The sequence below is a fragment of the Eriocheir sinensis genome, chromosome 41 (assembly GCF_024679095.1).
Source record: "Eriocheir sinensis breed Jianghai 21 chromosome 41, ASM2467909v1, whole genome shotgun sequence".
NCBI lineage: Eukaryota > Metazoa > Arthropoda > Malacostraca > Decapoda > Varunidae > Eriocheir > Eriocheir sinensis.
The window spans coordinates 11,415,736-11,440,983 of NC_066549.1; the positions used below are offsets into that span (position 1 = coordinate 11,415,736).

A 25,248-nucleotide genomic window follows, 5' to 3' on the forward strand; every position below is an offset into this window, starting at 1 on the left:
TCAAAGTTGGTGTCCATTAAGGATCAGCACTCAGCCCACTGCTATTTATAGTAGTGATGCAGGAGGCTACGAAAGAAGCTAAAAGAGAGGCCCTGAAGGAGCTGTTGTATGCGGATGACCTGGCGTTAATGGCAGAATCGGAGGAGGAGGCAGTGGAAAAGCTCAGGGCGTGGAAGAGGGCAATGGAGAGAAGAGGGCGGAGGGTGAACATCGAAAAGATAAAGGTCGTGATATCTGGACAGGAGCTGATGATAAGAATGGAGAGTGGGAGATATCCGTGCGGTTGCTGTGGAAGAGGGGTGAGAGAATTCGGTGTGGTGTGCAGGATGTGAAAGGTGGTGTCATCAGAGATGTTTGGGTGTAAGGGATGTGCGTAGAGCTGGTGTAGACTTCCGTTGTCCGACTTGTGTTGGAGGAGGACGGATAGAGGTGGATGTGCGGCAGTGTGGACGGGTGAAGACCTTGTAGAGGTATACCTTGGGGATATCATACAGTGTGAAGGAGGAGCAGAAGCTGCAGTGAGAGGGAGGATAGCTTGTGTTTGGAAGAGCTGGAGGGAACTGGCAGGCTTATTAGTGAACCAGAATATCCCGCTTGACAGCAGAGCACAGGTGTACAGAGCGTGTGTGAGATTAATTGGTGCTCCTGTATGGGGCAGAGACTTGGGCTACGACGAAACAGCTGGAAGCACTATTGATAAGGTGTGATGTGAGAGTGCTTAGATATTTTATGGCAATCAGATGGCAAGATGGAATTTCAAATGAAGAAGTGGTGAGAAAGAGTGGCCTGGAGGCCCTGGAGGAGTTACTGAGTAAGACCAGATTAAGGTGGTTTGGACATGTGAGAAGAGGAGATCAACACATCCTGAGACGAGCACTAAACTTTGAGGTAGAGGGCAGAAGACCACCAGGAAGGCCAAGGAAGACGTGGAGAAGGGTGGTGGAGGAAGTTATGAGGATACTGAACATCACGAAAGAAAATGGCTATGGACCGGCAACAGTGGAGGAGGCTTATATCCTGTCCAACCCCACCATAGGGAATAAATGGACGTTAAACGATGATTATGATGGTGATGATGAAATTGTTCCAGTTTCTTTCAAAATTCTTGATGTCTCCTGCAAAATGTATCAAAAGTTAAAGAATGTTCTGTCAACTTTTATGCAGGTGAAAATGACATTGCATTTGTTTGTTAAATCATTATTGTGGCACCGGTGTACCAACTCCCAAGGAGGGAACATAATCAGTGGTACACCAGTGGCCCAAGACGCAGTTAACATATTAAAGTGGATCCCTAGCTCTTACTTTAGTAGCCCTATATAAAGACGCTGCTGATTGGCTGGTGGGAGGGAGGGTATCTGATATTTCTGGCATCCAACACACTAGTTGTTTTGTTCTTGTATACATAAAATTTTAGTATGATGGTCCTTCCCTATTTAATATAGAGTGCCATTTAAGAGGAGACAAGGAAGGAGTTTAAAAAAATTAATATAAACATTGTTATTCTGACTTCTCACCATTATTACTTTAATTGTTTTTACCCTTATTGAGCTATGAAAAGAGCATTGTAGTTGTACATGCACCTTCAGTCAAATTATACTCCTCTCTTGAAGGAGGTCAAGTCGTAGGCAGGAGAAAATACAGACAAAGGAAGGCTGTTCCAGTGTTTACCAACGTCAGGGATGAAAGAATATAGATGCTTGTTACCTCTTGCTTAATTAAGGGAGTTGGACAGTATTGGGATGATTAGAGTAGAAAGTTGAATGTAGGGTCATGGAAGGGGGGAAGGCATATGTAATGTGGGGGAAAACAAAAATCAATACCTTAAATAACTGAGGTATTAACTGAATCATGTGGTTGCAAGACGCAGGGCAGACACGTCTTGCGATCATATGATTCAGTTAATACCTCAGTTATTTAAGGTTAATGATTTTTATGTTTTCCCCCGCATTACACATATAGTTACCAAGTTCATTAGAGCAGCCAGCATGAAAATATCGATAGAAAATAGAAAGATATGCATCATTGCGGCAGACCATGAATGTTGCAAAAGTTGGTAAAGAAAGTCTCAGAATTATCAAAACACCTCTCAGGTCTAAAACCAAAAGTGGAGTCTGATTATGTGTTGGATGTAATTAAATTAAGTAGCAGTGCTGGGGATCTCAGGGAGACCCCAAACAAAGGGAACTGATACTACTGAGGAATGCATTATGATGGTAGGTGGGAGGGGGGTGAATAGTATTGCAAAAAGGAAGTGGAAACATTCCTGCCATGGCCACCTCCTCAAGGTTAGTTCTTGGAAGACAACCATATAGTTTGACAGATTATTCTGGCAGTTCTTGGATGAAACAGGACATCAGAGCTATAGGTAGGTGATGTAAGCAGTACACGATACCTGTGCCTTATTTATAATTTTTATTCCTTTGTCTTTTCAGTCCCATCTACAGTCAGGGAGAAATACTAACATATAAATTAACTATTACATGAAGAAAACAAAACAACACAAGACAATACATAAAATTATACATTACTATGTTTATCCTATCTAATGTACAAATCTAAGAGTGGCATTAAATTAACTTTACATTTTCAAAATTCCATGGCCTTGAGGTTCTACTTAATTGGATCTAAATGATTTTGGGGCATCACTCAGCTGTGCTCCTGTATTGCAGCTTATACTGTATAGGTAAAAATATTCATATATATCTTACGTACTTCCAACAAGTATCCCATGGATACTGAACTTTTCATTTCAACAGTATCGACAGGTGCACAGTGGTATTTCTAATGAAACTACTGCTGGTTACAAACCTCAGAAATTACCAAAGTATCAGTTGTAATTCATAAGCTATATTATTAGCAATACAAAATGATAGAAAAATATTTTCCTGGGGCCTTAGCAGGGTTAGATACTGAGAAAATATGCAGTTTTATTGCTTCAGTAAATGCTATGATGAATTAACTACAGCTTTATTTCAGAGTGTTGATGTTCAGTAGGTGTATGTCTGGCACGAGGTGACCTCATCTTGGCTGGCAGGGTCGGGGCAGGCACAGGTGCGGCCGCCCCGACTGTTTGGCAGACACAAGTGAGTGGAGGGACACCCGCCGTCATCCACAGCACATGCATTGGATACTGTAACAACATTAACAACATTTAACACCATATTATTTTAAGTGAGCAAGGTCATGTGTAAAAACAGTCTGTCATGTACACATTGACATCTATTATATAATAACCTGATGTCTTATTTTAAAATTCAAATAAGTTAAACATAGCTGATTCTACATTTCCTGTATTATGAGAGACTGCTGCCATTGTCCATGATGGGAAAAGAAGGTGCAGTGAAACCTCCCAAAGTTGGATCATTATAAGTTAAACTGTCGATATCTCAAACACTTTCTAAGCGTCGGTATAAGCTGGATAACGTTAGAGTTGGCAGACATGTGTTTTCAAATTCACTCCTCAACTGCAGCTTTTTTTTGCTCTTTACAAGTCAGTGTTTACCCAGTTGCCTTACTGTTTACATCTCTCATGTCTGATATTGTTTTACTTTGCTGCCCTTCTACAGTAACTACATGGATTCCAAGAGATATGGATGACTCTTCTGGCATGGGCAAGGCCTGTGACAATAACATAACAAGTACTGCACCTGTAAGTACTGCCATAGGTGCAGGATTTCAAACTTATGGGAACTTTGATTCTCAGATCAGTCTGCCCCTCAATTAGTTCAATGGGTGTCCTGGATCATATTTTGCTATAGTCCATTCACTTAAGCTGGATCTGTCTTAGTAGTGGCTGGATGATCCATAGCCAAGTAGGTTAGAATGCTGCTGATAGACAGGGTGACTGATGTCTCCATCACTCAACACAATCACATAGGTTTAGAAAATATTCATATTTTTCTTAACTTATTTGTTACACAATATAGGGTTTTTGTTGACAGCATTGGACTAAGTAGTGATTGTACAACTGTAACATGATTTTCAAAACCCAGTGTGGTAAAAATATGAAGTAATTATGATGAGTAGAAATAGAAATATGATGTTTGTACTTCCATATCACACTTCATTGAAAATCAGAGAGTACCATCATATTCAGGAGGATGTTATGTATGAGAACAAGTTTCATTCAAAAATTGCACAATTACTGCCAATATCAATACCAAGTAAAAAGTGGTATAAACATTAAATGTTATTCCCTGACTTCTACTCACCCTAATTATTATTATTATTTTTTTTTTTACCCTATCAAGTTTTGAAAATCGTGTTATAGTTGTACAATCATGGTTTAATCTAATGATGTTAAAATTTACCAAGCTTGTGTAGCAAATGAGCTAAGTAAAGAAATATGTAACCTTAATATTAATTCACACTTATATTTTCTAGGGCTACCTTTACTTCTGAAGAAGAGGTTTTGCTGCATCACAACAGCACTCACCTGGAGGACAAGACTCAGGCACTGCTGATATCCCATACAACTTGCCGGAGCCCCCGGGAGGTGGGACTCGAGCAGGAGACTCAGCACCAGAATATCGATCAACTGTGTGGATCTTCGTGCTGAATGGTTAAAGTTCTGTTAGTATACTAGTCTTGAATTCACACTTATATATACATACACTTATATTTTCAAAGTGAGCCTTATCAAAAGAGAATGGCTTTACTATTTACAGTGACTATTACTTAATATATTAACATTCTGCATAACTCACTCATTCCAGTCAGTGTAATAGAAGTTTTGGCCCGATATGGTGAGACCAAATGGATAACGTGGTCCTGTTGTCACCACTCTGCGGCCACTGCCCTGCACGCCAACACATTCTAAAATACATAAATTATATAATTTATCATAAAAAGTCATACCACATTACTTCTGGGACAAAAAAAAATTAAATGTCTTTTCTTCCCATTATAGTATCTTCCATATGTAAAATGTAAAACAAAGTAATTCTATTTGAAAGATACTCGGAAGGCATTTATGCATCAAGCATGTTTTCAGAACTGTCAGGCAATTGTAAGGTAGCTGCCTTCAGCTGAGGCTTCAAAACGACCTGTTCATCTCTTCCCATTTTCTTCCTTTTTCAAATTATGTATTTTGAGATAACAAGGGAATGAAGAAAAAAAAAGTCAATTTCTCCACAGGCTGGAACAAATTAGCGCTTTTTCAGTGTTTTCAATACCTAGAGTTTCATGATTCTCGAGTTTAGCGCCATACCTTTGGAATAAAACAAGCTCGATACTTGGGGGGGTACTGTAGACAGTAGTGTGGGTGTTGTGTGTTCTGCATAAATCTGCTCATGGTATCCTTCATATCTGATCATATTTTGGAGATTTATTGTTGAAATAACTAATAATTATAAACCTCTACAAATACTTGAGTGTTTCAGGGTTGAAATTTAAAGATATTGGAGACATAACAATGTCTTTTGTTCTACACAAGATGTATACTTTTTCTTGTTATTGGCCAGAGGTAATGATTTATTTAATATTTTTTGTGATTTCCCTTTATCAGTTATTACATTTGTTTATGTCATTTGAAGTATAATTATCTCGGTTTTGTTTAATAAGGAGTGCATTTTTGCACAAGCATAAAACGATTTTGTGTGTATGGGTCATTGCACCCACTGTTTATCTACGCATCCAGAATTAGTGTTTACATTTTTATCACGGATCATAAGGGTTAAGTACTGACCTATTTTGTTAGTTCCAGCATCAGCCCAGCAGAGTGTGTTGGTTTCATAATCCACAACCAAAGAGTTGGGCAATGAAATATCTTCATCCACTATCACTCGGCGATTTGATCCATCTAAATCGGAAGCTTCAATCTTTGGAGCGAGTCTATTCCAGTCACTCCAAAAGAGTAACCTGTGGGTATCAAATAAATGAAATTGGTGATACATTTATACAAAGGCTAAAAATTTAAAGTAAATGTCATTTATCTTTTTCTTTCTGTAAACAGATGTAAAATTGAAGTTGCATCAATACAACTTGTCTCGCAGTGTCTTGCTAACTCACCCATATCCGGGATGGACAGCAATGCCTCGAGGGTTGACGAGTCCATCTTTAATGACTGTAAGTTGCTTTCCATCCTCAATAGAAGCTACAGACACAACATCATTTGATGAGTCTGTCCAGTAGATGTTTTTAGATACCCAGTCAACTGCTATATCCTCAGGAAATCCGATGTTACCTGAAAAACATATTTTAAGCTTACTTTGACTATAAATATACATCATTATGATATTCAAAACAGTAATAAAAAAATACTGATATACCATGATATGAATGTTGACTTTAAATCATGCTGTCTACCAGTTAGTGCATACAACAGCATTTTTTTTTGTGTGTGTGTGTGTGTGTATTTTTACCTATTTGTAGTCTACCAGGCCCGAGCTAAGCTCTAATAGTCTCGTCTCCATATCTGCATTCATCAACCTTTCCTTCATTTGTTGGACACTGCATGCTTGCCTCTACCACATCTTCCAACCTTTCCTTCATTTGTTGGACACTGCATGCTTGCCTCTACCACATCTTCCCGCAAGCTGTTCCATGTGTTAACACTTCTATGTGGTAAACTATCCTTTTTCAAGTCACTCAAACAGGTTCCTTTATTAAGTTTCTTTCCATGTCCTCTCAGCCCCTGCATTCTCACAGTTGAGAAGAGATCATCTATCCACCTCATCCAGTGTGATCAGATCTCCTCTCTTACTTCTTTGTTCCAGTGTCGTCAAGTCCTTCAATCTGTCTTCATACGTCATATTTGAGAGTTCTGGGACCATTATAGTTGCAATTCTCTGCATCCTCTCCAACTTTCTGATATCCTTCTTTTTGTGAGGTGACCATACAACTGTAGCATATTCTAGTTTTGGTCTTATCAGTGTTGTTATTATTTTCTTCATCCATAAAATGGAATGATACCCGTATATTTTGCATTATCCTGTAGCTTTCTCCAAATAGCTTGTTTATGTGCTTTTCTGGGGATAGTGTGTCTTGCATCATTACTCCCAAGTCTTTTTCTTCATGTACTACCTTTAAGTTTTCTTCTCCCATCCTCTATGTTTTCCTCGGTCTTTTTTTACTTTTCCCCATTTCCATAACATGGCATTTGTTTGCATTAGATTCCATCTCCCATAACTGGCTCCTTCTTTACACTCTATCCAGGTCTTTTTGCAGTTTTTCAGTTTTCCTCCATCCTCACTTATTAACTTTGCGAACTCCACTCTCTAATCTCCTCCAATTTGATTTCTCTTCCCTAATCACCGTCCTCATTTCTCTTCCTGTAAAGTAATCCTTCATAAATGAATTTAACCATTGCTATATAGGCAGAAGGACAGCTAAAAAATGGTCAAGGGCCATTTATATTTGGACATCTTCCTCTGTTCTTCCTCCAATCACTCTGTTCTTTCTCCCATCACTTTGTTCTACCTCCTATCACTCTGTTCTACCTCCAATTGAACCATTTCACTATGTTCTACCTTCTGGGCCTTCCCTTCACAGTATTCAACTTTGTTCTCCCTCCAGTCATGATTCACTCTGTTCTAACTCCCTTCACTGATCTATCTCCCTTTACATAATGGAGTCCCTTCCAGCAATATTGATTCATTTAACTCTATATATATATATCATATACATATATATAGCTGTTATCCTCATATATACCATTTATCATATATATATAACTGGATATATATGGATATTCAATATATTCAGTATATATATAGTTTTATATATATATAAATGTCTGAAATTTGCATTTACAAGTGCCTTTAAAATGATTCTACAATTGCTCATATTCTAAAAATTTTCCTGGTGGGGGGTGGGCTAACAGCACCCCACTAAACCCCTCAGCTGCTTTGGCTCATTGTGCTCGCCTCTCACCCCATCCTCATTGGGAATCCCTGGCCTAAAATGTCTAGGAACGCCCCTGTTCATCCACTCGATAAACTTTCTGCCCATTCCTCCCCACTGCTGTGTGTGTGTTGTATGTCTGGCTGTGATTATGAGGACAGTCAACATTAATTCATTTTTGGTGTTATTTCAAATAATTTCTGGAAACAGCAATGGCTTCACAACAAACATTTTCCAGCTTTCAATAGTAATTCATGAGATGTCGCCCAGTGTTTTTGTTATGTCTGGCTATGAGCATGAGGACGATACACTTTGCATTAACATTAACTTTCATTGATATTATTGCAACCATCAGTATGAACTTCAAAGCATGCATGTTAAAAAAAGGGTGTTCATTTAAGTTTCAGGCATAAGCTACAGCTGATAAGCAAGCTAAGGGAGCTATACAGTTAAGTGTTTAACTGAATATTTGGTGGAAAAATTTGGATTCTAGGGTTTTATCAGCAATCCTTCCTTAGATTATATCAGAAAATTGAGTGTTTCCTGAATTCACATAATAAAAAAATAGTATATTTACACTGATTCTAAATGCTTTTATGCTAAACTCCCTTGTACACACAAACCTTGGGTGACCATTGGTCGGCGTTCAGTGCCATCATACTTGGATGATCGGATAGAGGATGATCTCACATCTGTCCAGTAGAAGCGGCCCGCCAAACAGTCTATATCCGCTCCTAGAGATTAAATACTGGCTTAAAATCTAATGTTCTGAAAGCAAAACGAATTCAAACTAAGTCATTAGTTCACATTCTGAGGAATTAGAATGGGAGTAAGTGAAGAATAAAATTGTTATGACAGAGAAGATGCAGAAATAGGCCCCATATTTCTCTTGGCTAACAGAAGTCTCTTTAGCACATCAGTAGATGGCCTTTCCATCTTTCTGGTCACAGGTTTGAGTCTGCCCTGGTGAAAGCTGTTGAACTATACTGTTATTAATGCTTCATGGTTTCTTCTCCCAAGCAGACCTTTTTCATGTGTTTTGAAAGAAATAATTGGGCCTGGTGCAAAGTTTTAGCAGCACAACAGACCATGTATAATCCATAAACCAGGGAGTAAAGGATGATTCATTGAAATGAACTTTGAACTTGGTATTATTAATTTATCCAGATGAAGTCATCAAATGGTAAAGATATAAAAATCCAGATTGTATTACCCCAACTATGATTTCCTGTATATATAGGGTAGGAATTTCAAGTGACCTAAAAGAAAAGGATAAAAAAGACATGAACATTGTCTTAACTCACCTACAGCTGTCATGAATGCCTCAAAGTGAATGATATAACTTCTCCCTCCTTGTGGATCAACTGGCATCCGCAGGACAGCCAGTCCCTGATTGAGGAGCAGAATGTCCTTCTCGTGATTTGCTGCCTCTGTCAATATGAATAAATTAATAAGGACATGCTGGATGAGTGAGTAAGTAAGAATGCATGCCTGTTCAGATTGTAGGTATTTTTAACCCCCTTTGACTGCAAAAGTTTTCTCGGGAGATCCCCCAAACGCAAAAGTCAGCGGAAAATGAACTTTGAAATTCCAGATAGCTTCTCGCTCTCCGGCGCTGGCATTATACTCGTTGCCCATGTCTGATAGAACTATATGACGCCAGAGGCATCAACATCATTATGGGGTTAATTTATCCACTTTGTTGTTTATTATGCCACAGTGAAAAGATCCTGGGCGATTTACTTCATCAGGGCCAATATTTTTACCCTTTCAGAGGCTGTCTAGCTCTCTTCAAGACCTCTCTTTGGAGTATGCACCTCATGAAATAGACAAAGGCTTCAATTGCATAGCATTTTTATATGAAAGTGCTGTTGCATGTGTGCCTCCCCCCCCAGCCCTTCCTCATGAAACATTCTACTCGAGCTCATCCAGTTTCTCTCCATCATACTAGTTGAATTTCAACATTAATATCTAAAGTACCCAAGAACCTAAACTTATTGGAGACCAGACTGTTTTGTGGACTGATTAGAATCCTCCCATTCTGTATAATGTGTAAAGAACAGCAAGCTAGGCATTTTCCCGTGGTTTATGCTCCATATTTTAAAAGGCAAAATTAATCAAACATCTTATAAAAAGGGATTAAAGTTCACTTAGGTAGAATTTACCTTGACAAGTTAGTCCATCACCAGTGAAGCCCTTCTGACACTGACATTTATATTCATAAGGAGACAGTGGCTCTGAAACACAGATGGCCTGTGGATGGCACACTGTAGGGTCAAACTGGCAGGATCTTGAAGACTTGCAGAAGAATCCATCTCCCTCAAAGCCCTATTGAGAGAATAATGAGGTAAAACTTTAGTCATCATATTAACTCTATTTTCCCTACAATAAACACTAAGTAGGGGAGGTCAGATAAAAATAAAAACAAAAGTCACAAGTAAAATGTATGATGCAGTTATGAAAACATTTTCTGTTTATCCCTATTTCTATGTAAACTAATAAGTTGCCAGCTTTGGGGATATCTCGAGGATTTTCAGGGATAAAAAATGGGTTCATACACACTTTTTATACACTCAATCTTTTTGTGCCTTGACTTGACTGCATGTACTATAATCAATAAGTTGGCATCAAGCCATATGTAGGCATACCCAAGGTTAAGTGGCCTGGTTAAGGTGACAAGAATACTATTATTATATTATTGACTGTCACCATAATAAAGGCATTGCCGCAGTGAATTTATTGGACAGAGGAGGCATGAATTAGTTCACCTAGTCAAACTTATTTTACTACTATCTAGCCCCATAAACTTTTCACTTACCTCCTGACAACTGCAGCGATATCCTTTGGCCTCCACATTGTAGGAACATACAGCATTCTCCCCACAGTTTTGAAGAATGTTACAGCCAATCTGGAATACAATATTTACACTGCATATTCTTCAAAAATAAATTGGTGATACTGAAAGGCTGGGCATAAGAATGGGAGTAAGTGTGAAGTGATCATCTTGGAGAGAAATGTGAGTGACCAAAAACCTATGTAATTGAAGATTAGGCACTGCATTTGCTTTAACATAAGGGTTCATTCAAATTATATAAGTTTCCCCACTCAAATATACATCCTCCTCCCCCTCCTGTAAGGCTGTGTAACACCCCCTCAAATATTATGCAGGAACACAAGCAACCATCTCCCTGATTCAATGTTACTTTCACAAATGGTTTCTTCTGTTCCTGTTGGAAGTTATCCTTTATTCACATTTTGTAATCTTCAGCTAAATGATTTATAGGTATTATATGTAATGTTTGGGGCATAGGTTAAAGTGTATTTCCTTGATGGAGCATTACTCAGCACAGGTATTTTGATAACCACAAGATAATTAACTAAGTACTACTTTAAACAAAATGCCTACTATCACTAAATTCAATGTTATGAGAGCAAGATTATTTAATGATATAGCAATAACTATCATCATTTTAAACAAAACTGCCTAAAATTTCTTGACAACTAGTTAAATGCACACCTGAACAGGGGAGCAGAAAAGGCCATCACCCTGGTACCCATCCAGGCACTGGCAGCGATAACCTAGAGCATATGTGTCATAGATGCAGTCTGCATTGGGATCACAATTGTTGATGATGTTGCAGCCCGCCTCTGAAATATGAATAGTAAACAATCGTCATCTGAAAAACAGAGGCTCATTTCTCAAGGGGCAACCCTGCCCTCTCCCTTTCAGCATTTGCTGTCTGGTATATCGTCATTAAATATGTTCTTAACTTGTTCTTTACTGATGTCGCTTGAACTCCATTCATATCTACAAATCTACAAGAATTACACTATTATGACCAACATTAATCATTATCAACCTCATGATCACCATTGTTTTCTTGTAACTTTCAGTTCTTCTGTGCATTAAAAGGATAAGATTCAATATATGATGAGACATGCATTTTCAAATTCTCAAAGGATGATTATAAAAAATAAAATAAGGAAGTGAAGCATATCAACCCGTAAAGCATCAGAGACGTAAGAGATACGTCAGCCGCTCTCAGACATTAGAGTGTCGGCGACATATGAGATACGTCGCCCTCCTCCCATCCTTTTCCTGATATAGAAGTGATATAGGAGTGTGCAAAGCTTTAAGGAAAAGTTGGATAAATGTAGATACGGAGACGGGACCACACAAGCGTAAAGCCCAGGCCCTGTAACACTATAACTAGGTAAATACGACGAGGTAAATACACACACACACCACCAAGACAGCTGCAGAAAAAGAAAAAATCAATTACGCAAAACAAATCATACAAGAAAGGGCTTTTTTCGTGACTATAATTTCTTGAAGCTAAAATATGACATGTTGTTTTCATCTCAACACAGTAATGATGTTATTTATGTCTCCAACTTATTGCTCGAAGTGTGAGAAAAAGAGTAAGTGAAAAAACTAAATACATAAGGTTACGCTAAGCCACTAACTCTAGTGCGGAATATCTTGTGCGCCATAATACCACTTCCAGTCAGTTTTGGGTGCAATGACGGAGATTTCCATTCCTTTCACATCATTTAAGACTGGTTTCGCTAAGAAAAAAAATCCAAGATGTGGCCGGCACTGGCGAAATCACAAGGTGTCATATTTGCCGATGCTTTACGGGTTAACAGTGCTCTACTTGCCTCACAACACTTCAAGACTGAGCAATTGGTTAGAAAACAAGAAAGGAAATAAAATATCTGCAAGACTACTCTACTTGCCTCTCCTTGGAGTGCAGAGGCGACCATCTCCTTCGTAACCCTCATTACAGGAACACTTGTAGCGTTGGCTGGAGCTGTCATATAAGCACTGTGCATTCACATCACAGTCTACTACACTGTTGCATTCATCTGTTGGAGACAGGAAGATTTATGGAGAAATGTTTGTAAAGAAACTGTCTGGTGGGGCTCGCTTCCCATCATTATGTATTACATCTTGGAGCCACAAAACATACGAAATGTAGAGTAAATCTTTTTCAAAACATTCTGCCTGGGATTCGATTCAAACCCAGGCCCCTGATATGGGAGGCAGACACTTCAGAGTCTCTAGCCTAATGGATCACCATGGTTCAAGGCCTGTTTGGAGAATTTTTATCCAAGTCTCGGGCCATCAAAAATAAGATAGCCAAGTTGCTCTGGAATAAGGAAATAATTAAATTTGACTGGGTGAAGTATATCTGGCTATATCTGATGCCCTGCTCCCTCTTGGGAACTTCCCTCCAAGGCATGGCCGCGGCAGAAGTGTCTCCATCTCTTGATCCCTGTTCTGGCACTCCCTCTCCACACACTACATCCTGTTGCTTCAACTCTCTTGCTCCAATACTTGCTCACCCTATTGGTCCACTTTACAGGTGGTCTTCCCCTGACACCCCCTCCTTCAATCCTTCCCTCATACACTCTCTTCACAAATTCATTCTCCCCCATTCTCATTAAGTGTCCAAACCATCTCGGTACACCACACTTCACCCACTCGACCACTCCACAATCCACTCTTTTCGCTGTCACACTCATACCAAACCTCTCATACACGCTTTCATTACTTTCTCCATCCCATCCTGAAACACCACATGCACCTCTTATACAAGCCATTTCCACTGCACGTATTCTCGACTGCTGTGCTGCATTCTATGTCCGTGTCTCTGAAGCATATGACAAGAGTTGGCAGGATAATACTGTTCCTTATTCCTTTCTTTACCTCTATGCTCACACTTCTTTCTTTCAAAACTCTCTCCAATGCACTTTCCCTCACCTCCCCTTCCATACTTCCATTCTTACATAAAACTGCCCTTAAATATTTAAACTTAGTCACCTCCTCCATTCTCTCCTCCCCTAACCTTATCCTACGCTTTGTTGTGCTTTCTGCTATAACTCTGTATGGCTTTGCAAAATCAATGACCTACTCTCTCGCCTTCTCAAATACCATAACCTTACTTTTTCCAGCATTCACTCGATATCTCAGCTTTATCATCTTACACACCCTGTCAAACTCATCCACTATCCTCTACAGCATCCCCTCCTTCTCTGCCAACTGCCAACACTGTATCATCTACAAACAGACCAATGATTTCTCTGTACCTCTCACTTTCAGCCTTGAACTCTGGCTTTCATTTCTCTCATACAATTGTCCATAAACCCATTAAAAAGCCACGTTGACATCACACACCCCTGTTCAGTGCACTGAGAAGCACTCTGGGATCTCCTTTGATACTGCTAGATTCCTGCTTGGACTGCCACATATCACCAAATATTTTATGTCTGTAGCACTTCTTTCCATTTATGATGGATAAGTATCAGATGCTGCCAGAAAATACTGTGTGGAGCAAGCTTCAGTGTACCAGTGAAGTTTTGAGAAGCAAGGAAACCTTATGTCCTTCATAGACGAGTTGCAGCCTCTTGGAAAACATGCATAAAATGATGAAACCACCCAGTTTACCAGGCAGGTACATCAGGAATCCATAGGTTTGCTTACAATTTGAATGTTTAAGTATGGAAGGTAACAGGTTCAGTTTATATCCACATGTACTAGAGCATGTAAGGGGACAGCATTTGCAAAGCAAAATTAAGTTTCAAGAGAAGTAATGTAATCACACTTACCCTGTGGAGTGCACACTTGACCATCACCTTGGTAGCCTGCTAAGCACACACATACATGCTGAAGGGTCTGGTCATCAAAGATGCACTGAGCGTGAATGTGGCAAATGTCCACACGATCACATGACACATCTGTACGAAAAGGATTGTATTCTGATATCATGAATCTACTTGACAAAATTAGGAGGAAAAATGTGTACAAAGTAACTGCAGACACCAATTTACTGGCCCAGATAAATTTTGCATATCGATTTACTGGCCCAGCTAAATATCACAATAAATTTTAGAATTGCTTTTGATTTCATTATTCACTTTTGTTCCATCCATCTTCACCCTCAACTTGGTTAGTTTATAGCACCTACATTCCCCAAATAATAAAACAAATTTTATAGAGAATAACCTTACCCAGCTTATTGCAGTAGATTCCATCCCCATCATACCCAGCATTACACCGACATGAGTAGCTCTGGATGTAGCTGTCATACATACACTGAGCATTGGGGTGGCAGTTGTTGACATCATGGCAGGAAGCTATAAAAAAATAAAAAATAAAAAAATAAAAAATGTTTCGCTGTGAAAACCTGCAATAATAATGTTAAATGTCTCAAAACTAACCAAACCCAGGTCCCATCTTTGCAACTCGGTTGAATTATTTTTTTTTAAGTAAGCATACTAGTCCTTATTATTTATGAAAATATGAACAAAGTGTCTTTTAAAATGATTTACTTAGAACATAAATTAACTTAACACAAGAAAACCTCAATTATTTATTGCTGAAGAAAGAAAAAACGTTAATGTAATTTGTTCGACAATCCGACTCCTTTAGCAAAAGCTGACAATCTGAGTTATGTTCCATGCATTATCAGTGCATCTCAAGCAGGCTGCAGTCATTTGTTGTTGAGGGTACTATTGACTGATAAGCACATGGTGTGAGTCTGACTTACACTTTGGACTTTGTCTCTTACTGCAGTGTGCACTCCTACTGAGATGTGTGTAACTGAAAAGTAGGTGTTCTACACCAAGCTCTACTCCATATTAGACCAGCACCCCCCCTCAGGACACACTCATCATTTTGGGCGACTTTATTGTCACTACTGGCACTGAGAGGACTGGATAAGAGTTGTGTGCTGGTCTTCATAGCTGTAGTACCAGGAACATCAACAGTTCTCTACTGAATTTTGTAAGATCAAGAAGATTGATGACTACTGTTTTTTTATATCAGAAACCAGAGCTGCTCCACTGGAGGGGTAGCTAAGGAGGTTGACCACATCCTTGTAAATACTTAGTGGAGCATGCTTCAGAAATGCAATTTTCCACATTGCAGAGTGTAGTGTGGCGACTATGCCTGATGAACGAGCCTCCCATAACCCACTTAGCCAGTGGGGTACCTCTTTGGCCGACTCGGTAAGGAGTGGATCTCCCGTTATGTTGGTCACGGGTTCAATCCCAGGCAGCCGGGGAATACCCTCTCCTTGTTGTGATTAATTTCTCGTGTGTTTCGATACACGCAGAGGACGTGTTGGGAAATAAAGGAAATAGAAAAACAAGCTCCCGGGGCATGACAGTGGTGGCAGCGGTGGGATCCTATCCTGCGGTTCTGTTGAGTTTCCCCGAAGGGGTAACAGGTAGGATGGCCCATGCTCTCCGAGGATAATAGAAAATGGGAGAGTTGGAGGCATGTCTCTACGGGGACGTTGTGGAATAGTGAACCGATAGTGGTCACTGTCTAAGGTCTCAACACACAGAAATGAATCTACATAGAGGGAAAAGTCGTGTAGTGCGGCAACTATGCCTGATGAACGAGCCTCCCATAACCCACTTAGCCAGTGGGGTACCTCTTTGGCCGACTCGGTAAAGAGTGGCTCTCCCGTCATGTTGGTCACGGGTTCAATCCCAGGCAGCCAGGGAATACCCTCTCCTTGTTGTGATTAATTTCTCGTGTGTTTTGATACACGCAGAGGACGTGTTGGGAAATAAAGGAAATAGAAAAACAAGCTCCCGGGGCATGACAAGAGTTCTATGCTTGTTGCTGCGCTCATGGATCATGTCAGGTCAAAAAGAATGTAAAGATGTAACCAAACTGTGTTTCATCTTGAGAAACTGAAAGACTTCATGTGTGCTCATTAATATACGGTGACAGTCTCAAATTGGTTCATTGTTCTTGGTACCCTTGAAGACCCTGAAGAACTGTGGTATACCATCAATTGTGACTACAAGCTGCAAAGGAGTGGATTATTGGAGAGCATCCTATGTCAAGTACATAGTAGCTTTGCCTCAAGGAAGATATACAAGACTATCAAGAAGTTGAACTCGTAGGCTTGGTAGAATATCATGACCAAATATGGCTTTGTCATGTATCACTAGAGCTCTTTTATGGAAAGACAAAGAAAGAGAGGTATGTCTGAAATATTGCTTAGCATGTTGGGTGTCATTTCAATGTAAATGACCTACCTCCAGCTTACAGAGACATAAAGAAGCCCTGCTCTGAGCCTCCAACTCATGTGAGCACCATCAAAGCAAGAGATGGTTGCCTTGTGTCAGATATGGATGGACAGAGGGCTTGTTGGGCTGAATACTTTGAGAAGCTTTATATGGGGGAAATTTCAAGCAGACAGCTCCCAACTGTTGGTTTACAAATAGTATACAATGACCCATCCATTAATGAAACCCCAACCTCTCTTGATGAGGTCAAAGAGGCTGTGACAATGTTGAGGGGTGGAAAGAAAGCTGGTGTTAGTAACATATGTGTTGAGCTACTTAATTGGATATATACAGCCTTGATCCATGGGTTGTATGTAGTCGTGACTGTTGTATGGGAATTTAGTGTTTTTTCTTCTGACTAGTTCCCTTTCCATCATTCACGACATCTGTGCTATGAAACACATGAGAAACTGATCTTACTTCAGAAAGAGAGAAACATTTCCGATGTCTGGGATCAAACCCACGACCAGCCAGACAGGAAGCCACCACTACCTTTCAGCTAAAGAGGTGCCCCCCTAGCTGAGTGGGTTTTAGGGTTTTTCTGCAAATGGCAGGTCACTACACTGCTGCAGTGTTACAGTGCTTATAGTGCCAGGCTAGATGTTTGCTCATCTATTGGTCATGTGGAAATTTCAAGCAGACAGCTCCCAATTGTTGGTTTACAAATAGTGTACAATGACCCATCCATTAATGAAACCCCAACCTCTCTTGATGAGGTCAAAGAGGCTGTATTTACTGAGTTGTATTTACCTGGTTGTAGTTATACAGGGCCTGGTCTTATGCTCGTGTGGTCCCGTCTCCACATTTGTATTTGTCCAGTTTTTCCTTAAAGTTATGCACACCCTTCGCCGATACTACATCCTCACTTAGCCTGTTCCAAACCTCTATGTTTCTTTGCAGGAAGCTATATTTTTTTATGTCTCTCAAGCATCTTCCTTTTCTCATTTTTTGTTGTGTCCTTGTGTGTTGCTGGAGTGATGCCTGTTGCTGTGTTATGTCTGTCACTCTTGAGTAAAAGCTCAATAAGTTTGTTACACATGAATGCCCTTTTCTAAAGCCATACTGTTTTTCTGTAATTATATTGTGTTCTAGAAATTTTGTCCATTGTTTCTTTATCACTTTCTCGTATATTTTACAAATTATACTGGTCAATGATACTGGTCTGCAGTTCAGAGGTTCTTCCTTTTTCCCACTTTTATATATAGGGACCACCTCAGCCCTCTGCTACTCCTCTGGTACTTTACCAGTTGATATCGAGCATTGTATGGCATCATATACTGGTCCAACCAGCTAGCTGATTTCTGTATTCTTTCTTCCATCTGGTCCTATTGCTTTCCTCTCTTCCAGTTCCTCCATTATTTTATATATCTTCTCTTTAGTTACTATGACTTCATCCATTTGAACAAAATAAGGAGAGCATACAAGTAGCTAAGTGCCTTCCACTATAACTAGCAGGCTACCCCCAATCTCTAAAAGATGTGAACTGCAGCTGTTTATCACAACAATGAAGGTGGATATAGAAGAGGGGATGACAGGAAGAGGAATCAAGTAGGGGGAAGAGGCAAATGAACGAAAGGTATGGTGGGTGTGAAGAAGGGAAAGATTGCCTAAGAGAGAGTGACTAAACTTAGTCCATTAGTAGTTACACCTAGTGGGTACATTTCCCTTCCACTTCACGGTACATTTGCACTGATCTCATCTAAAAAATATCATGAGACCTTGGAAATGTTATGTCTTCATACTTTTCTGCTGACCCTAAGGTTGAAACTGGGCTGAAGCAGAGACGGAGGTCATAGTTGGGATTGAGGGCTGAAGCGGAAGCAGAGGCCATGGGTGAGACTGAGGACTGAAGCAGAGGCAGAGGCCATGGTTGAGTACTGTGGGCAAAGCTGAGGTCAAGGCCAAGAAATGTGGCCTAGAGGACAAGGCCCCACATATGCCTGTATGATATTAGCCAAAGGCTTTCATTATCTCCACTTGACAGTATGGTAGGAACATTTCTCTTTGATGTGCAAGGTTTCATTCCTCAGCAAAATTGTGACAATGCCATGCACTTATGGAGTATACTTCAAGCCAAACCACAGCATAACTTGGGGGTGCAGCCCACCATGCTAAGGATATGAATGAAGCTGTCATGTATGGTGACTTGTAGAAAATGTTTTCAAATGCATAAAATGGTCAGCTATTAATAAAGCATGAATAGTAGGCACTGCATATAATGCAAAAAATATAAATGTGGAGAAGACAAGATTTGTAACTTGGCATCCTTGAAGTAAACTTTGAAATGACTCCAGTGTTTTCTTAATGGCATTACCAGTTTGTTCGTGACCTCCTCCTTGAATATTGTAGTTGTAGCCTGGAGTGTTGCTGGACAAACAGGCATTTTGGGTGTAGTCGTATGAATAGCCTCGAGGGCATGAACACCTGCCGTGGAAACACTCGGGCAGCGGCCGAGCCACTTCATGCACCTCTGATTCTTCTTCTATGTTGGGTGTAAAATATTATCATCATGTAAATTGAAATATCACTTCACTATTTCAAAGTGAATAATACATAAAACAATGCAGTATTATTGAGCAAATGAAAAAAAAAATAATCATAAAAAATAACTGTGTAGAGGAAAACTGACATTAAGATCATGAAGATTGTAAATTTTTGCTCCGTAAGTCCTCAAATCTGTCAGCATTTTTTAAAGGATGAAACTTATGTAATACTATGCAATGCCATACATTTCCATACACAGCAAATTAAGTATATCCTATCCTTATGCATCACATTGTTAAACTTACTGATTATAAGGATCCATCATTGTCAATACAAAGACGGAATTTTTCTAAGATTCTTTGGGTGTACACACACTTTGTCCCCTATCCTACTGTTCTCTTAGCTTTTCTGTGACACAGCTGCACAACTTGATTTTGATCATTACCCTCATGACCCATTTTCAGCCTCATAGCAGCACTGTGAACTTTGTGCCATATGGTATGTAGTCAGTTATTCATGAAGTGGTAACCAAGCAACCCATACTGTGAAGAACCCTACTCTATTCATTCGACATATTCCTCATAAGCAAGTAAACCCATTTCTTCTTCTCTTTACTCCTTACTTACTTCTTAATGTTAGTCTAACCTACACATAAAATATGCTGCACTTTAACAAGACAACTTCCTTTTGTGTTCCTTTTTTTACTCCCCTCATTTCACACATGTTCTCTCCCAGCTGTTACCTGTCTTTTGTTACTTCAGATCTCTGACAAGTCAGTGGATCGAGTACCATATGCAGAGGCTTTGGCATCACGGCTCTTTGGGTATGTTACCATTTTGACTAACATGTCACTCTTAAAGGAGAGAACAAATGGGGAAATATGCAGCACAAAGTTTCTCTGTGATGCAATATCTGTAATTCTGTTAAGAATATATTGCAGTAAACTTGTATGTACTACAGTGATAAACTTACCAGTTACCTGAGGAATACAAGCATGTCCAGCAGCATCATACTGGTAGCCTTTTGTACAGACACACTTAGCAGCGCCACAGTATGGTTCAGGGATCTCTTGTCCTCCATCTGTTATATGATTAGCAGCTAATATTTTTTTCTTTTTTACAATGATCCTGATCATGCTTAAGAGCGTATAACATCTATTTGGATTCCTATAAGTTTTCAGAGCAATATCTAATAATATGTTGATATCACTCCTCTCACACAACTGAACTTCCTTTTGTAACTTGACCTTTTCTTCCACCAAGATCTTCATGGCTTACAAATTGAAATCTTCATAATTAAAAACTTGCATTTATAACTACATACTTGCAGATGATGATGATGCATCTATGAGTTCACAATGATTGTGCTGAGGATTGTGGCCGTAGTTTGAAGGGCACCAACACACACCAAAAACACATTCAGGTTCCAAAATCTGTCAGGAATAAAACAAAAGAATTTGTATTAAAATAAAACATATTACAATTTTTTTTTTATATATATATGTAAAGCCTGTAAAACTCTTCTCTAATGCACTCTTCCTTTACACTATTTGCCAACTAAAATATTGAAGTTATCACAATTGTCTCCTGCATACTTTTTTTTACAAAGACACTTATTCAATTTGCATTATCATTTTAGATAATTAATCATTAAAATAGGATTATCTTATTATTATGAGCAATGAAAAATAATATAAATCATACAAGGAGATAAATATTACTAGTTAATGTTAATGTTCAAGTTTAGTTAGTATCCTCCTTTTACCTTTACTTATTGAATATATATACACCGAAGAATACAAATTCTTATGTTGAATTCACCCAATACAACTGATCAGCACTGTAATATTACAATCTCTGTCTTGAGGCCACATACTTTAGGGAGTTGTGGTTTAGAACTCTCTGCATGGTGTGACTGTTCAGTTGGGTGTGACTCCTCAATCTGGTGTGGCTGTTCAGGCTCCTGGGGATATGGTTGTTGGGGCTCCTGGGGATATGGTTGTTGGGGTTCCTCGGGATAATATGGTTGTTGGGGTTCCTCGGGATTATATGGTTGTTGGGGTTCCTCGGGATAATATGGTTGTTGGGGTTCCTCGGGATAATATGGTTGTTGGGGTTCCTCGGGATAATATGGTTGTTGGGGTTCCTCGGGATAATATGGTTGTTGGGGTTCCTCGGGATTATATGGTTGTTGGGGTTCCTCGGGATTATATGGTTGTTGGGGTTCCTCGGGATTATATGGTTGTTGGGGTTCCTCGGGATTATATGGTTGTTGGGGTTCCTCGGGATAATATGGTTGTTGGGGTTCCTCAGGATAATATGGTTGTTTGGGCTCCTCTGGTTGGTAAACAGTGGTCACTGAGTCAGCCACTTCACATGAATAGCCATCCCCTGTGAAGCCAGGCATGCACTGACACCTGTACTCATCCCCAACTATTATACACACCCCATATGGGGAGCAGTTTCTGGCAGTTTCACAAGTCTCTGGAAAAAAAATATATAAATATATTTTCATAAAAAAATGGAACACTTAAAAGATTTAAAGGCACTTGAAGGTAAAATGATGGTAAATCAATATTGATCTATCAGGTCTAAATTGATACAGGTAACTCTCGATTTACACGAGTTTGGTTTACGCATTTTTAAATAACACGGGGTCCAAAATCCAAATAAATGTTTAATTTACATGTTTTTTTCACTTATACGCAATATTTTATGGAGTGGCCACCAGATGTCTCACGCAACTGGACTCACACGGCGCCACAGCCTCACAGCTGAGCTCAGTTCTTCCCGCGCGCCACTTGAACAACAATACAGTACCTACGCTGCCATGCTACTCAACAATAGGGGTGGGCAGGACTAACGGTACCAACTATACGGTACGGTACCAGTACCAGACTGCTTGGTACTGGTACCAATACTAGCCAGTCACTCATGGTGTCCCTCATTTCTTCCTCACACGAGTGAGGCTGAGCAACTCATCTGATGCTAAACAGAATATGTGACCTCTAACATTAGTACTTACCAGGACCAACTGACTGACATGTTTGTCCATCTCCACTGTAACCCGGAAGACATTCACATCGAAAGCTGCGAACAGAGTCATCATAGACGCACTCAGCAAAGCGACCGCAAACATCATAATCCACACAGGAACTCTGCTGCTGCACCGATGATACCTCTGAAGGGTGATTAGCATGATATCATCATGTATTCAAAGTAACAATTAGTTATGATAAACTCCTGAGTGTTATTCTTTTCTGGGAAGGAGACAGCTGCAGAGGACAGAATTAAGGGTATAGGGACATTAGAAAGAGTAATTAAGTAAGCAACAATTATTGCAAGAACTATGAAATGTTTGTCACTAATTAAACTTATAATTTACTAACTAAAATATTAGAATACCCAATATATATTCAAAATTAACATTTGAAAATAAAGAATAGCATGTTCAAGTTTACTAGTAAATGTTTGGTTAGTCTTGGAATAAAATAACATCTTGATTTGACACATTTCACACTTGATTCTGGCAAAAACAATGGATTTCAGTAACTTATAATAATCCAAATTTTCTTATTATGATCATGATTTTCACTTCACAACTCACTTTGAGAAAGAAAAACTGAAATGGGCTACACAGCACTTGTCACACACACACACACACACACACACACACACACACACACACACACACATGCACAAATAAAAATGTTCATAAAGTATTTACGAAAGAGACTGACTTTGACTGGGGGCATGAAAATTGTAATGAAGAAGCTGAATTATGTAAAGGTTGAGAAAGGGGAACTGTTGCAGCTGATGGAATCTTTAGATGGAAGGAAAGCTATGGGACCGGATGAAATCTCCGGTCAAATGCTAAAAGAGTGTAGAAATGAATTATTGGAACCACTTTATGACATAATAACATGCTCTATATATACAGGAAAAGTGCCCTTAGAGTGGAAGAGAGCAAACATTGTACAAATTTATAAAAGTGGAGATAAAACTAAACTATTAAATTATAGGCCAATCTCTTTAACAAGTGTAATGTGCAAGATCTGTGAAAGTATAATAAAAAACTGGGCTGAACATTTAGAAAAGGGAAACATGATAAATGAAGGACAGTTTGGATTTAGAAAAGGGAAATCGTGTGTCACCAACTTACTATGTTTCTACTCAAGAGCAATAGACGTGGTGCAAGAAAGAGAAGGATGGGCTGATTGTGTATATCTAGATCTGAAAAAAGCTTTCGACAAGGTTCCGCACAGAAGATTACTCTGGAAACTACAGAAATGGGGAGGAATGGGCGGAAAAGTCATCCAATGGATAAAGGACTACTTAACAGGAAGAGAAATGAGAATGGTGATTAGAGAAGAGAAATCAAATTGGAGGAGAGTAGAGAGTGGAGTTCCTCAGGGCTCAGTTCTGGCACCAATAATGTTCATAATATATATAAATGATATGCCGATGGGTATAAAAAGTTATACGAGTCTTTTTGCAGACGATGCAAAGTTAATAAGAAAAGTGAAGACGGAGGAAGACTGTGAAGAACTGCAAAAAAGACCTGGATAGAGTGTATAAATGGAGCCAGTTATGGGAGATGGAATTTAATGCAAACAAATGCCATGTATTGGAAATGGGGAAAAGTAAAAAAACACCCTCATAAGTAAATACACAGTTATGGGTCATGGTGGGGGGGGGGGAGGAGTTGCAGGCACAGCTTGAAGAGCAGAAGAGAGATAAAATAACTGATTTAAGATTTTAAGCATATTTTGTGGGTGTTTCATTCCTCTATCTACATATATGGTTTTACTACTTGAAAATAAAATCAGTAAAGCATACAAATATAGATATTAGAGTACAAATAATTGGACATGAGAACGAATGGTTGTAGACTGTATAGTATTTATTTCAGCCTTGCATCTGGTGTAACTCCGCATTGCGCTGTCTGGTGTTGGTGACTGAATATGCAAGCATTTTATTTTGTTATCTCTTGTATGTATAGGTATATGTTTTTGTTATGTAAAACAATCTGTATTCATTATCTTTACTATAATTATGAAAAAATGTATATAAGAAGCATAATAAAAGCATACAGAGTTATACAAATAAATTTCTGATTTCCTAGTGTGACATTGTGAGCTCCGAGATGGGGGAAAATATGCAGATAGGAATTGCAAGAAAACCACACTTCAAGTATAATCACATGACAATAATATATACACCGATAAACCTGTAATTTTCTGGAGATTTTCCGAGTCAAATTAAACCAATTTGAAAACAATGCAACCTAACATGACCCTTCTCTTCATCCAAAGTTGACACTATGGGTTAAGACACTCAGAAGCTACAGCAAACATAACGGTTTATATGGAGGAATTGTAGCACAATTCAGGGCAGTAAAGCTAAGAAATACAAGTACTCTCATTTTGAAAAGATATCAGTTGTTTTTAGTTAAGTATTGTGTATTACATATAAAACTGAAACTATGGAATGAAACATTAAAAATCTGTATAAAACAGATTTAAAAAGATAATAAAAGCCAGGAAGAGGAAAGGGACAAAAACATGACAGATAAAGAGCAGAAATATCCTATAATGGAGGAAAGCACCAGGGTTGGAAAGAATGAAAAGAAACAGAAGGAACTGTAAACTAAGGAGAATTGTTAGAACAGGAAAGGAAGGAAAACTAGGAACCAGAAAAGGAAACAGTCAAGGTGTTGAGCACAAGGGAGACACTGGTGGGAGATGCAGACAAAAAGAAGTGTATAACAATCACAGGGATGATAGAAAACAAAAGCCAATAAAAAGGAAAGGTAAAGAGTAGTGAAACTGGC

The 25,248-nt window shown here is 39.1% G+C and overlaps 1 protein-coding gene and 1 long non-coding RNA gene across 7 annotated transcripts in view; one reads left to right on the plus strand and one right to left on the minus strand.

Moving 5' to 3' along the window:
• Positions 1-2,398: 2,398 nt before the first annotated feature.
• The window catches only part of LOC127009651 (nidogen-like), a 45,449-nt gene continuing 22,599 nt past the window's right edge, over positions 2,399-25,248 (minus strand). For 3 of the 6 annotated variants that reach the window (XM_050882909.1, XM_050882908.1, XM_050882910.1), the window contains exons 15-32: positions 22,441-22,596; positions 21,292-21,899; positions 20,740-20,848; positions 20,389-20,496; positions 19,247-19,414; positions 14,857-14,982; positions 14,455-14,583; positions 12,583-12,711; positions 11,360-11,490; positions 10,661-10,750; positions 10,008-10,170; positions 9,147-9,272; positions 8,466-8,576; positions 6,010-6,184; positions 5,687-5,859; positions 4,707-4,815; positions 4,436-4,554; positions 2,399-3,130 (exon numbers count right to left, since the gene is read on the minus strand). In XM_050882909.1, the coding sequence (XP_050738866.1) occupies positions 2,988-3,130; positions 4,436-4,554; positions 4,707-4,815; positions 5,687-5,859; positions 6,010-6,184; positions 8,466-8,576; positions 9,147-9,272; positions 10,008-10,170; positions 10,661-10,750; positions 11,360-11,490; positions 12,583-12,711; positions 14,455-14,583; positions 14,857-14,982; positions 19,247-19,414; positions 20,389-20,496; positions 20,740-20,848; positions 21,292-21,899; positions 22,441-22,596 (2,873 nt within the window). In that variant the 3' untranslated portion in view covers positions 2,399-2,987. The remainder of the gene's footprint in view (positions 3,131-4,435; positions 4,555-4,706; positions 4,816-5,686; positions 5,860-6,009; positions 6,185-8,465; positions 8,577-9,146; positions 9,273-10,007; positions 10,171-10,660; positions 10,751-11,359; positions 11,491-12,582; positions 12,712-14,454; positions 14,584-14,856; positions 14,983-19,246; positions 19,415-20,388; positions 20,497-20,739; positions 20,849-21,291; positions 21,900-22,440; positions 22,597-25,248) is intronic. The other 3 variants (XM_050882911.1, XM_050882912.1, XM_050882913.1) reach the window with 3 other exon arrangements.
• LOC127009652 (uncharacterized) lies at positions 3,028-4,532 on the plus strand. Its single transcript, XR_007762126.1, has 3 exons — positions 3,028-3,171; positions 3,567-3,649; positions 4,384-4,532. It is a non-coding gene; the product is annotated as an uncharacterized LOC127009652 (long non-coding RNA).